This window comes from Marmota monax, unplaced genomic scaffold (assembly GCF_021218885.2).
Source record: "Marmota monax isolate L192 unplaced genomic scaffold, Marmota_monax_Labrador192_F-V1.1 WCK01_AAM20220418_F8-fsc00018, whole genome shotgun sequence".
Lineage (NCBI taxonomy): Eukaryota > Metazoa > Chordata > Mammalia > Rodentia > Sciuridae > Marmota > Marmota monax.
Window position 1 is genome coordinate 2,054,307 of NW_026692201.1, and position 14,742 is coordinate 2,069,048.

Below are 14,742 nucleotides of genomic sequence, written 5' to 3' on the forward strand. Positions count from 1 at the left end.
ACCTCTTAAAACATTTCCCTCGCTGGAAGACATTAACACATGGTCTTCAACACCAATATTTGCCTTTGACATACAGTCCAGACAAAGGCCTGATGGAGGTATCTAGAAGGTACAAGGGAATCTGCTTCTATCGGCTCCACCCATACCTTACCACAAGCTATAAAATACATACAATAGCTACACATTCCCGCCTCCCATCTTTTCCGCACCTTTTTCTGGTGTCTACAGTGTTTGTCTTTGGTCTTTGCTGAGTTTGTCTTTGCCTCTTTAAGTAACTAAGCTATATGCCTGCTGGTACTCCTCTCTCCACCTCTACTCTCCCAGACCCTCTGCACCTGGTTCCCACCTTGAATGAATCACCTTTCTGGCTTTGTCAAGCACCCTTGAACCAATATTCTGCATTAAAAATTAAAATAGGAAGCAGATTTTTAAAGGCTCTTAGTGAGGCTGATGAGTTAATGCTAACAAAGGACTTCAGAGGGCACTGTCTTTCTTTGTTTTCAAGGAGAGAAATTTCACAGCAAGAATTACCAGGAGGTAAGGAAGATAAGTGGAACTAGAAAAAAAGAACTAGGAGTCTTGGTTTCAGCAGTTTGTGGTCTCTGGAAGCGCTGTTTGGAGCCTCCTTAGCCAGTTTAAACCATTTCTGTGCTTAGTATCTTAAAGAAAACTGGGGACAGACACTGGGGGTTGATGGAAGGACAGAGTAAACTCAGTGGTGGAGCCCTGGCACTGGAACTGCAGGCTGGGCTACTGCTGAGTGGTTGAATGACCTGGAGCCAGGTAATTCACATTTCCCCGACAACAGGTGATAAACTTTATCCCAAATACCGAATAAAAATCAAACAAACGTTTTAGCTCTCAGAGGAAAGACAACCACTTAGTACAAAGGTGAGAAATGGGATTCATGAATACAGATCTCCATGTGAGATTATTTTTCGTAAATTCTTCCTTTCTGCCGGCCACTCAGGATATTAAACGTGTGCGTGCTGGGCCACATTTTTACTGACTTCTAAACATCACAATACCATAAACAACAACAACAACAACAACAACAACAACAAAATCACCACCACCACCAAAAAAACCAGGAAGGGCCAGGTCTGAGAGGAAGGGCCAGGTCTGAGAGAGTGATTGAGACTTTATCGCTATGGAGAAAGGCGGCGTGGCCGCTCCTTTGAGTTCGCTTTGAATCAAGCGGTCGCGGCTATTGGTTGCGAAGCACGTGGTACGCGCCGGCCGGACAGCACCAAGGCTGCTGCTGCTTCTGCCGGGTATCGGGCAGAGTCCGGCCGAGGGCTCCACCCGTCGGGAACGGGGAGGGAGAACGCAGGGAAACTCTTCAATCTCCAGTCTAGCTGGCCCCTTGCCAGCGAGAAACCCTACGTTCCGTCTTGCCCTACCTGTAGTGTCCCCAGTGTCCCGATTTGTGCCCCTTCCCTTGCCACTGACCGCTCCTCGGGTGTCTATCCCAGCGCACTGGCTATGTGCCCCCAGATCGCGTGCTGTGGACACCCAGCTCACCCATGGCCACCCTTTCTTGAACAACTCGTGGGCTCTGGAGCCACGGAGACCACAGCCCCGGGCGGCGTTCTGCTACCTTGGGTCCCTCCCTCAGCTCCGGGGCTATTCATAAATTAGGCTGGCCTAGAGAGGCGCAGACACTTCAACCCGGGAAAACTTATTTTACTCGCGGTCCCTAAGGGTTGCAGCTGCCAGTGGCTGAGATCGTCCGCCCGCTTTGTCTCACTGCACTCTCAGCACCCCTCCCCCGCTTGCTCCACCGATTAACTCCCCCTACACGCTCTTCACCAGCTCCTCTCCTCCTGCTTCTCAACCTCCTCCCTGTTCTTCTGGGGCTGCGTTGCTGCGCTTCCTCCCTCCCTTAGTGTCAGTCTCTTTGCATACGCGCCCCCTCCCCTCCCCTCCCTGCCGCGCCTCTTATAGCCCGGCGCGCGGCTGCGGGGCGCAGACTGCTCCGGCAGCCAGAGTAGAGGTGGCGTGGCTGTGGCGCTGCGGAGACCGGGTTCAGACGCCAGGCGGCCGCCGGCGCTCACAGCGCTTCCTAGCTCCCTCCCCCAGAGTCCACAGCCCGCCTTCTTCCGCGGCGCCTGCAGCCGCAGGCTCGCTCTCCCCTCTCGAGACGCGTTCGGGGAGACGCTCTGCGGGTCCCGCGCGCACGGTCCACGGCTAGGAGACCGTGAAACCAAGGCGAACCGCCAGCGGTTAGCCGGCCCCCTGAGCCTGTGCTTCAGGCGCGGTCCCCTCTCCCGCCGGCGCCCCATGCGCCCTTCTTTCACCCGGGCTGTCGCCACTGCTTCCCGGGACTGAGTCGCCCGCTTCGTCGTCTCCACGCCCGAGACCGAGGCAAGAACCCAGCCAGTTGTTTGCGGAGGCCAGTCACCACTGCTGTAAGTTTTCCCCACTGTCCCGGACCTGTTGCTAGCGGGTGGGTTTCAGTGGCCGCTGGGTTGCGGGGGTGCGTTCCCAAGGGTGAGCGTGCGCGGGGCCGCCCTGAGTTCCCATTTAGGCCGGTGGGAAGCTGTTCTCCGGGTGGAGACCTGGGTGTCCGCCCCTGTCCTAGCACTGGAAGCGGGAGCTGGACTTAACTGGAGAGCCGACCCGCCTGCCCTCCGCCGCGCAATGCCCGGGCAAGCCGCGGGAGGAGCCGGGGCCGAGTCGCGGATGTTATCAGCTTGGCTCCCTGCAGCGTTCAGGGTTCAGCGCTTGGGGTCGTTGGCCCACGTTGCACGCTACCCGGCTCTCAGGAGAATTGGGGCCACGCTCAGACACTCCTCCTGCGGGCACTTCATTGCGGCCAAACGTCTATGGGAAATGAATGAAAACTGGTTTCTGAAAATCTATCATGCAAGCATTTGGCTTCCAGTGTAACATTATTTTCAAAGGATAGGAATTGGTGGGCTGGGTGGAGATGAAACATTGAACTTGTTCGACATGCTATGTGGTGTCATCCTCACCGGCAAGGCCAGCGTGTTAAATAGAGTTGCAACTGCTATAGGGGATTATATGATAAAACATATATTTTTGTTAACAATGGAACATCACAAAAACTTTTGTTATCAATAATGTAAATGCTTGAGAACATCTGCCTATTTCTGCTTTGATAGGTTTGAGATCAGTTTTAAACCTGGAGAGACGTTAGAGGGGCTAAGTATTAGATGCAGAGCTCCTGTGTGAGCATAGAGTGAACTGAAGTTATTGTAACTGGAAGCCCTTTTGATGTTCACAGTAATAGCAGCCCTTTTCTCTGTCTTCTTTGTAGATGCAGGTTAAGTATATGTGTGCATTTTCTTGGCCACTTCTTTGGCATGCAAATATTATGTCTCTGGGGGCTTAAAAAGTGCCAGAAGAATGATTCATTTCATGTTGAAGGTGTGTTTAGTGACTGTATAAATGATTTCCCCTGATATTTTGATGTTTGAATAATTCTAAACCAGAAAGCAAATGGTTTCTCTTGGGTCTTCAACTGTACCTTTTATTTCAATCATACATTGCTGCAAGAATGTTAGATTTTGACAGTGACATGTTTTTTCAATTGGATGGTATCCAAGATGACAGGGTAGTTTCTTCCTCCTGGCTTTCTGGGCCAACCTGGAAAATACAGCAGCATAATAAACACAGGATGCAAAGAGATGCCCATCCTGTATCCTAAAGTCTTCTAGACAAACTGTTTTCTTAAGTGTACACCTGGTTCTGAAATGTTTTACACCACCCCGGATGTCATGTTCAGGGCCCAGCAGGATTCCCAACTCAGTGTCCAAAGCATGAATGCTTGTGGACCTGCTTACAGGGAGCCTGGAAGCAGCTTCATAGGAATATTTAGAAAATCTTTTGAAGTTTGGGTTCAGACATATCTGAACATTTCAGAATCCTGGGACATTCACAGAGGATCTATCGGTCATTCTCCAGAGCCCTGAGCATTCCTAAAAATGGACTAGAAGGTAGAGGCTTAGCTTGAGTTTGGAGTGATGCTTGGCTGCTCTCCATTTTTCATATCCCTAGTCATTTCTTGGGTGTTTTCAGTCTTCCTAACACTGGAGTTCTAGGACTTTGTTACTTTCTTCCACTAAGCCATGTTTACTCACAATGAAAGGTAACATTCCAAATATTAAGGCAAACAAGTTACATCACCTAATAATATGTGGTCTGAGTGTCAAAGCCATAGGGCACCTGCCTTTGTTGTTTTTCTGTGCTGTCTCGCAGCTGGCCATGGAAGAGCAGTTTAGTATTTTAGTCCGTGAATCTGGTAAATCATTCATTCATGTGTATTTGTTAACAATTCCTGGAATATAAATTAAAAAATAAATATCTGAATGGTTGAAGGAAAAACAGACTGCTTCAGCTGTGCTGTAAGGACTGGCTGTTCTGTTTGGAAGAGAGATACTGTAACCAACCTCACAGTTTACCCTCTGGGGATAAACAACTTCCTCAGGAATCCTTGGACAGGCAGGTTCTTAAAGGGCTTTCTTTATTCCTTTGAAGTAACAGAGGGGTAATGTAAAAAGCACAAGGGTGGGGGAGTTCAGTTTTCAAAGATGGATAATAGGAATTTAACATATCTTTACCCAACATTTCCCGTATGGCAGAAAGTCAAAAGACAGCATTAGATTCTGTATTAATTTAAATGTAGATACCGAGGAAAGCACTTTAGTTAGTAAATAAATTTAGGTGGCCCTAAATGAATGAGAGCTGGCAAAATACATATCCACTTAATGGTGTATGTGCCTGCGCGTGTGCATGTGCGCTCGTGCCCACACATAGGAACCTGTGTATTTTTATTTAAATTTAAATAATAGTACATGCATTTTGAACTCCCTATATGCAGGTGCCAGCAATTGCAGGTACATAATAGTCCTGGTGAGGTACTGTTTAATCATAAGAGGAGGTGGATGCCTCCTTTGTTCTTGTGACTGGTTTTCCAAGAGTTGGTACAGAGTAGGAAGAACAGAAAAACAGCATGAGTATATGCTACTCAAGATTTTTTTTGGTGCCAAATCTTCCTTTTGAAAACTGTCTAGTGCATAAAAGTTGGGTGATGATTGTGGCCAGAATCTATTCTGTGCTTTCAGTAAAGCTTGTTGATCAATATATGGTTGTGTATGTTGGTACACTTAGAACCTCTGTAGCAGTAGAACTGTCTGGCTAGAAATAAATTATTGTTTGTATATTTTTGTAGTACTAGGAATCGAACCCAGGGCCTCCACATGTTAGGCAAGTGCTCTACCATTGAGCTACATGCCCAGCATTTGTTAACATTTAAATTGTAGAAGTTGGGCATTTACTGTATATGCAGTTTGGATCTTACCAAAGGAATTCTTAATGGAATTAATTAGTAGTTTTTTTTTTTTTTAAACACATGGTTTTATGTTGCATAGGGCATTACAGCTGGTGCCTGTCCTGGCTTTACGAGAGCAGGAGGCTTGGCATTTTAAGTGGCCTTCAGTGAATCAGCTGGACTGGCACAGGAGCTGAGAATGAGACCTGCTCCCCTTGGCTTTGCTGACTTACATTCTCAAGGACTTCAATATCCTCCGAGTTGGCAATCAGGTTTTCCAAGATGAACCTGCTTGTAGGCAGTGAATTTTTTTTTTTTTAAACAGTGTATAGTTTAAACAGCTCAAGAGGATGAAACAGCTCAATAGGATGACAGTGAATTCCTTTCCTTTTCTTCCAGGTAGTTGTCTCTGGCTTTGTTTTGGAATGGCTATACCTTTATTCAGAATGGCAGCAGGCTTAACAACAAAGTGTTGTTTTCTTTGTCCAAAACAATTGTTGCTTTTGGTCTGCTGCTGGGAACATCAGGAACATGTTGTTCAATGATTTTGTTTTGTTTTGTTTTGTTTTTAGGAGTGGAAACAAAATGTCAGTCAGCGTTCATGAGAACCGCAAGTCCAGGGCCAGCAGCGGCTCCATTAACATCTATCTGTTTCATAAGTCTTCCTATGCTGACAGTGTCCTCACTCACCTGAACCTTTTACGTCAGCAGCGTCTCTTTACCGATGTCCTTCTCCATGCAGGAAACAGGACTTTTCCTTGTCACCGGGCAGTGCTGGCTGCGTGTAGCCGCTACTTTGAGGCCATGTTCAGTGGTGGCCTGAAAGAGAGCCAGGATAGTGAGGTCAACTTTGACAATTCCATCCACCCAGAAGTCTTGGAGCTGCTTCTTGACTATGCATACTCCTCCCGGGTGATCATCAATGAAGAAAATGCAGAATCGCTCCTGGAAGCTGGCGATATGCTGGAGTTTCAAGATATCCGGGATGCATGTGCTGAATTCCTGGAAAAGAACCTGCATCCCACCAACTGCCTGGGCATGCTGCTGCTGTCCGATGCGCACCAGTGCACCAAGCTGTATGAACTATCCTGGAGAATGTGTCTCAGCAACTTCCAGACCATCAGGAAGAATGAAGATTTCCTTCAGCTGCCCCAGGACATGGTAGTACAGCTCTTGTCCAGCGAAGAGCTCGAGACTGAAGATGAAAGGCTCGTATATGAGTCTGCAATTAACTGGATCAGTTACGACCTGAAAAAGCGCTATTGCTACCTCCCAGAGCTGTTGCAGACGGTGAGGCTGGCACTCCTGCCAGCCATCTACCTCATGGAGAACGTAGCCATGGAAGAACTCATCACCAAGCAGAGAAAGAGTAAGGAGATCGTGGAAGAGGCCATCCGGTGCAAACTGAAAATCCTGCAGAATGATGGCGTGGTGACCAGCCTCTGTGCCCGGCCTCGGAAAACTGGCCATGCCCTCTTCCTCCTGGGAGGACAGACTTTCATGTGTGACAAGCTGTATCTGGTAGATCAGAAAGCCAAACAAATCATTCCCAAGGCCGACATTCCCAGCCCTAGAAAAGAGTTCAGTGCATGTGCGATTGGCTGCAAAGTGTACATTACTGGAGGGCGGGGGTCTGAAAATGGTGTCTCAAAAGATGTCTGGGTTTATGATACCCTGCATGAGGAGTGGTCCAAAGCTGCCCCTATGCTGGTGGCCAGGTTTGGCCATGGCTCTGCTGAACTGAAGCACTGCCTGTATGTGGTTGGGGGGCACACAGCTGCAACTGGCTGCCTCCCAGCCTCCCCCTCAGTCTCTCTAAAGCAAGTCGAACACTATGACCCCACAACCAACAAATGGACCATGGTAGCACCACTTCGAGAAGGCGTTAGCAATGCCGCCGTAGTGAGTGCCAAGCTCAAATTGTTTGCTTTCGGAGGTACCAGCGTCAGTCATGACAAGCTCCCCAAGGTTCAGTGTTATGATCAGTGTGAAAATAGGTGGACGGTACCGGCCACCTGTCCCCAGCCCTGGCGTTACACAGCAGCAGCTGTGCTGGGGAACCAGATTTTTATAATGGGAGGAGACACAGAGTTCTCCGCCTGCTCTGCTTATAAATTCAATAGTGAAACTTACCAGTGGACCAAGGTGGGAGACGTGACGGCAAAGCGCATGAGCTGCCATGCTGTGGCCTCCGGAAACAAACTCTATGTGGTTGGAGGATACTTTGGCATTCAGCGATGCAAGACTTTGGACTGTTACGATCCAACTTTAGATGTGTGGAACAGCATAACCACAGTCCCTTACTCACTGATTCCTACTGCGTTTGTCAGCACCTGGAAACATCTACCTTCTTAAACATCCTAAATAAGCATGAGGTAAGACAAAAGTTCAGCTGGAGACGTGTGCATTTAATTAGGTTAGTTGTCTAAGTTCAGAGTATGGAGTCAGATACAATCCATGTAACCTATATTGAAGTACTATAGAAACTATTAAAATGAAAGATTTTGCACCTCCAGAACTTAAACACCTGTGTTGATCACAGCTTTGACTCCCTGTAACATCAGTCAGTGGTTCTCAGCCTTCGTTGAGCCTCTGAATCTTCTAAAGAACTTTTCACAAACTGTGGGTCCCAGAAACATTGTTTCATCTGGTCTGGGGTGAGACCTAGGCATCAGTACTTTTAGAAAGTTTTCTCCTTTGCTAATATTCCACCAGGTTGGGAACACTTGACCTCTGTTAATAATGCCAGCTAGTGTTCACTGAGGCCTTGCTTTGTGCTGTGTGTTTCAAATGAATCATCCCATTTGATCCCACAGCAACCCTATGGGATATTATTACTAGCCTCAGGAAAAAACCTGATGCCTGCAGAAGCTAAGTAAGTTGCCCAAAGTCTAATAAGTGGAAGCATTGGTCAAGAAAATCCAGGGCCTGGAGTTGTAGCTCAGTGCTTGAGCGCTTGCCTCACATGTGTGAAGCACTGGGTTTGATCCTCAGCACCACATAAAAATAAATAAATAAAGATACCATCTACAACTAAAAAAAATGTTAAAAAAAGAAAAAAGAAATTAACCTAGGCAGTCTGACTTCAGAGCACAAGTGTTTGTATATTATGACAAACTGCCATTTAATAAACCTGAGCTTCACGTTAGTGTCATCCTAGAAGATACTTGGTTGATATTCAAATTCCACTCCCTCAAACCCATTCTGGACTGAAAAGGGTTAAAGAAAATGCATTTCTCAAATTTGTTCCTTGTTTATTCTCTCCAGAATTATTTATTGGCATATTTAAAACTTTTCCTCAAAGTATAGCCCCCCACTTGAGGGTATGTATTAACTTCATAAGGGCATCTAGGTTTGTCCTTGTGAAAGGTTGGTTGCACCTACATTGTACAATTATGTTTGATGTGCAGATACACCCAGCTACCTAAATTGCCCCAACTATATCTTTTCAGAGTTAATCAGTCAGGCTGACCCTATTGTTGAGGCTAACAAAAGTTTTGTTCTGTGTCATATATCTGAGTACATAATGGTTGTCTTGTGTACTTAAGAGTATATTATTCTCTTGGCTCCAATAATTAATAGGCCCACACAGCTCAATGTTCGAAAAGCTCATGGTTGCTCTGCAGCTAAGCATTCTTAGGGTTGGCCCCAGGAATGGCTTTATGCATGTGTATGCACAAAGCACACAGAACTTGTTGATTTGTTTTGGTGATTCATGGGCTTATTACTAATAACAAGAGGGGAAGATAACCGATTTGGAGAAACTACAAGGAAAACGTAACTCATTACTTTGCAGTTTTTGGCTCTGTTTTCTCTAGCATGTTCTGTACCTTTGAAGGGGACTTCAAAGGGAAAAAAGGGAATCTAACGTTAGTTGTAAGCTAAACAAGGAGGGGTTTCATATTGTTTTTTTTCTTTCCCCATTTCTTATAGTTCACTTACAAACACCATTAAAATTGGCCTCACTTTCACATTTTATCTTTCTATTTTTTTTTTTCCCCCAATTCTTCAGTTATCTCCTCCAGCCTATTACAGTTAACAGGGCTCCTGGTAATGCTTTGTTTCTCTGAAATGAAAGTCTTTGAAAGGAGCAGGAACAATCAGAAAGCTCCTCTGGGCAGCACTGGGGCTAATAGCATCCCATACCAAACTGGTTTTTGTAGGCTTGCTGGCATCTCAGTAATCCTGAACAAACAAATGCTTTGCAAGAGGTTATTTCATTTGAGATATGAATGCATGACTCAACCCTCAAGCAGGTTTAAAGAACCTCCTAGGCAAAAGCATCAATTAACAGCCCTAAACTAGGTGTTAGTCCAGAACTGGCTGTATTTGTACAAAATTCCCTGTAGTTGTGGAGGTAATTAGTGGACTGGCTAGCATCCTTAGAGCAAGGTATGGAAATTGAGGCAGAAAGAAAGACCACATGTGGTTCTAGTCCTAGTTTTAAGTTCTAGATCTTTGTGGACTTAAGATTGCTTCTCTGTCAAATCAGTGGTTTGAGACTATAATTCCCTAAGATCTGTCCCAGTTCAAACTTGGATGAGTTGACAACAGGGATACCCAGGTCAGTGCCTGGCAGATATTAAGTGTTCTGTACTCTTAGTTTTCTTTTTTCTCTTCAATTTAGACCTTGCTCTGTGATCCAGCAGTGGAGTCAGCTTCGTGTGTGTGGTGTGTGTGTGTGTGTGTGTGTGTGTGTGTGTGTTGGGAAAATCAGGTTTCTTTGACCGTTATCTGTTTCTGATCTTTATCCTTCATATTTCTTTCCTCCTTTTTCAGCCCAGAGTGAATATGTTGGCAAACATTTGAACTCAGTCTGTCCTGGGTATCCAAACTTAAGCACATGCTTCCGGGCCCTGGAAAACAGAGCAAATAAAATTCAGGGTTATACGTGAAACAACATCCTCTTCACCCTTGGTGCCACCAGTGAGACAAGCACATAAAAACTGAATTTGACAGGGCCAGGTTTGCTGCTTTTACAGGGTGTCAGAAGTGCCTGATCAAAGCCACTCTTTCAGTTTCCGACAGGGAGAATGTAGACTTAAATTTCTAAAGTTTATTACCCACAAGATAGTGTTAAAATGTTTTAGCTGGATGGAGTAGACTTAAAGGAGTGCTCAGTAGGTATCCCGCGGAAACTGCTGAAGCCCTCATCCCTCTGCTCTCCAAATGTAGGTGCTAAGTGAATTAATCCAGTGTTAACAAAAACCTTCCCTAGTCTAAAAGCTCATCCACCAAGGAGGTTTTAACTGTCTCCTGCTGCTTTGTCAGTGGGTGGGAGGGACAAAAAGGAAATTACTTTGATTATCCTCTATTTTCATGGTGCCTCCTGGCCCCAACCTGACAGCACTTGAACTTCCATTTGCTTTGTTTCTTCTCTCTTAGATTTTCATGGAGGGTGGGCTGGGTATTGGGGGGAGAGACTTTTTCTATTTTTCTGTGCTAGTATTCAATGTCTTGAAATTTTGTATTATTACAAGATACATTCTTTTGGTTTAATGTGGATATACAGGTTAAAAGGAGGTGGGGTAGGGGTATGACACTGTAGCCTAAGGAATGCCTTGAAGGCTTGGATCACTGTTAGGAAACAGCCAAAAGAAACAACTATTAGATGAATCAGACTTCTGAACACACAAAAAGCAAAGCGAGAAGGATTTAATGCAGTTAATGAGCAGTCCCTCCAGAATTCCCTTTGTCTGTACTTAAGAGTTATAGTAATAGGGATACAGATTCCTAAACTAGTCTGGTTTATGAACAGATAGGGTGAGTCTTTTAGGAAGCCCTTTGCAAAACTTCCCTGTATGAAATAAGAATGAAATAAATGGGCAGGATGAGTAGTGAGAGGAGATGCTAGCTCCTATGAAATATGCAGACTTCATGGTTTTGGTAGTTTGAGATTATATTCATACTTGATGTTGGTGGATTCTCTTCATAATAGAACCCACATTCTGTGCTGCCATCTTCTGAGTGTAGACTAATGAACTTCAAGAATAAACTCCAGCCTTGGGCTGTCGAGACCTGGTACGTTGTCATGTGAAAGGAAGTGAGACTGATGTTTGCCATAATGAATAGTGGGGATGCATTTAAATAAGAGGATTAATATGTCTGTCTTCTATATGGTGAATAAATTTAATTTGGAATCCTTTATGGTAAATGGGCCAAGGAGGGTTTGCATTGGAATCTCCTTCTGATACCCAAGTGATCACTTTACAGTGGCTTTTTTTAATCAGAAATTTTACAAATATTGGAAACAGGATGGCAACTTAGATATCTATCTATCTATCTATCTATCTATTGGATATCTATCTATCTATGTACCTATGTATCTCCATCATATCATCTATCTATTGGATAGATAGATAGATAATAGCACAGAAGTGAGGGTCCTATATTGGATACTGTCAGGCCAGCCATTTGAGGGTGCATGCATACACACATACACCTCAAGGCAAGTACTTTCTGATATCTTTGCACAGTTCCTACTGAACATACAGTTAAGAAGCAACATTGCCCAGCTCTGTCCCAAGTTTAATTTTAAAAAATTTCATGGCTACTAACCAAAATCATGAAACTATAGCATCACACAGATCTCTCATGCCTTTTTTGTTTGTTTTCTTTTCCTCCTATTTTAGCTCCCTCCATCACTCAGTGAGACAATAGGAGATTTCTACTTTGGAGCTTCGAAGTTTAATGAAGAGAAAGAACAAAAGGAGGAGAAGTTGCTGTAAGACTCGAATAACATCCGCTGCACCTTGTCAATGCTCTAACTGGACATGAAGGAAAGGGGTGAGGGAGGGGGTGGGATTCTCAGTGCAAGTAGCACATGGTTTAAATATGAATGACTGAACCTGTGATCTAGTCCTTGTCCTGTAATTGTGGATTAATGTCAGCGTTAATCAGCCCCTGAAAGGGAGAGAAAAGCTGGACCTTTTCCCTTGCTGTACCACATTCAGCATTTGATTCCATGGGCTCCGCCATTTATGTGTAAAATTTGAAATGGTTGTCACCTCTCTCTGAGGAGTGAGCTTGAAGCCTCCACACTGGCAGCTGTTGGTGATTCAAAGCTTCAGCCTGGCCAGGAGGGAAGCTGGCTGAGCTGGCTCAAGAATGAGGACCGCTGCACTGGACTCTCCGTTAATCTCCAAGGGGTTGTTCCTTCCCCCAGGAACATTTCTGAACAATGGGGACATTGTTGGTAGCTGTTTGGTAGATGTTCTTTTCTATTTATAAGTGACTTTAAACTTTCCCTTGGCTGTTAAGAAGTTTGTTATAGATTTAGCTATTTATTGTTTGATGCCTGCATGCTGAAACAATGCTTACAGTTGTCTTCACGTGTATGGATGTGTGAATAGTTGTATGTTTTGCACATTTTGTGGCTGTTGGGATGTGCTTTGCTGCACAAAAATGAAAAACTTTTTGAGTTTTGATTTGGAGTATAACTGGAGGGTGGGTAGGGGTGGGCTGGACTTTTAAAATGTTAAAGACAGGGAAGGATTATAAGATGGAAACATCCCAGAGGTAGAGAAATCATAAGGTCACTTTTCTTAGATTCACCACCTTTTTCTGGGGTTTCACAGTGGGGGGGGTATGGTCAAGCTGGTGGCTGATGAGATGAAGGAGGAGTCCTTCTTTCTGCCTTTCTCCTTCCCATCTGATTTACCCAACGTCAGTCTCAGCTGCTGGAATTTGGAAAGGACCAAATTGTTTTGCAGTTTTTTTTTTTTTTTCTTTGTGTAATATCCTGCAGTCCTGGAAAATTCTATGGAATAGTTCTGTATATAGGGTACAGGTAAAGACATTGTCCAAAGTTTATTTATTTATCTATTTATTACCCTATAAGAATGCTTTGTTGTGTAACCACAGTTAATGGGAACAACCTAAAATGTCACAATGTATATTAATTCACTGACCACATTTGCTTGATCTGGACTTATTGTTCTCTGTTCTTGCTGTAGAATTTAGCAAATGCTAGAAGTTCTTCAGAAAACATTCACATTGGTACAGTGTACACATTAGTGCCCACCCTTAGGTAAATGTTGAAAAAAAACTCTTTGGTATACAAAAGTGACACATTTGGTCACAAAACACCAAAGAATTGTAAGCAGTGGCCCTGTGGAGAGGTTTTCCAGGCTGGTTGGGAATCAGTTGTGAATACCTTCTTTGCTTGTTGGAGTGCTTGTTTAATAAACACGTGCTGTGGTAGCTCTTAGTGCTAGATTTGAGTAGGTGCTTCTTCAGAGGTGTCTGGGGAAGACCAGAGTTTGCAGCTCGGTCTGCTTTGGTCCATGTTTCTCACACTGCTGTATTTTAGAAAATAGGGTTTAAGGCTGATAACAACCTTTTACATTGTGTGTTTGCATTGTCTAATGACAGAAAAATCCTTAACATTTCTCTCCACCTCGGTACTTCAGACTAATTGTACATGTCCGTCCTTGCCATGAATAAGTGGGCTCTAGTTGGACCAAAATAAAATAAATGAGCTGTTGGAATAAAAGAATCACATTACTGTCCAGCAGCTAGTCCTGGTTCCTAGATGTGTTCTAAGCGATGCAAATGTCTAATTGTACTCTGGCGGCATAGTCGGTGTTGATCTGTTGTAGCAGTTACAGCTCTGTAGTTTATGATGCAAATCTGTCCAGAGATGTATGTGTCACTGCATGACTTCTGAAAGCAGGAAGAATTTTCTGCAGCTGTTTCAAAGTTGGGGCCTGTCCTTGAATCCTCCATTAATTACTGTGTGTGAGCCAGAGGGAGCCACCGTAAGGGTGGGCCCCCAGCCTGCAGGGAACTTTCTGGACTCCTGCTCTTTGAATTGATGTAGGCATTTGTGCTCGCTACTTGACCATTCTCACCCTGTGAAACGTCCCACACTTTGAAGCAAATACAATTCACAGCACAGTACATACAAAAACCTTGGCATAAGACAGAGAAGGTTCTTCTCATTTTGTGAGCTGGTTGCTGTAGAAACAGATAACAAAGGGCAGCCTTCCACTTCTGGTATAATTGTGTAGCCCCTTTTCTCTGGACTTGACACCTGTCTGAATAAGAGTGATTAGAGCTGCATAATATCCCTCTCTTGGCTATTGAATATGTGGTTCACGTACAGAACTCTGTATAAGTTAGTAAAATGTTCGTGTTCATATGTACTTGTTTGCTACTACTACATTTTTGAGGTTTTGTAAAACATTTTTTTTTTCACAATGTGAAACTGAAGGTCAATAAATTATTAGAGATTTTCTCTTCATTGTGTGTGTGTGTGTCTTGTCATTATTTGAATATAACATGATATTAGGCATTGAAAACTGGAGCCTTTTTTATTTACTCACGGATGGACATTTCAAATATTTTTTGAATGTGATTTATCTCACTGTTTTGTCACGTGTTTATTAAAGTAGCTCCATGCATGAAATAAAACCTTTGGCTGTTAGAATCTCTTCAAGCAAAGG

The 14,742-nt window shown here is 44.3% G+C and overlaps 1 protein-coding gene across 1 annotated transcript; it reads left to right on the plus strand.

Annotated features, from left to right (window-relative positions):
* The first annotated feature begins 2,274 nt into the window (after window positions 1–2,274).
* Enc1 (ectodermal-neural cortex 1) lies at window positions 2,275–14,540 on the plus strand. The gene is made up of 3 exons (XM_046427065.2): window positions 2,275–2,411; window positions 5,869–7,671; window positions 11,929–14,540. The coding sequence occupies exon 2, from the start codon at window positions 5,882–5,884 to the stop codon at window positions 7,649–7,651; it is 1,770 nt and encodes a 589-aa protein (XP_046283021.1). The 5' UTR covers window positions 2,275–2,411; window positions 5,869–5,881; the 3' UTR covers window positions 7,652–7,671; window positions 11,929–14,540.
* The last annotated feature ends 202 nt before the right edge of the window (window positions 14,541–14,742 follow it).

Bases quoted from the DNA above. Each gene is read 5' to 3' on its own strand.
- Enc1 (XM_046427065.2), top strand. From the start codon at position 5,882: ATGTCAGTCAGCGTTCATGAGAACCGCAAGTCCAGGGCCAGCAGCGGC.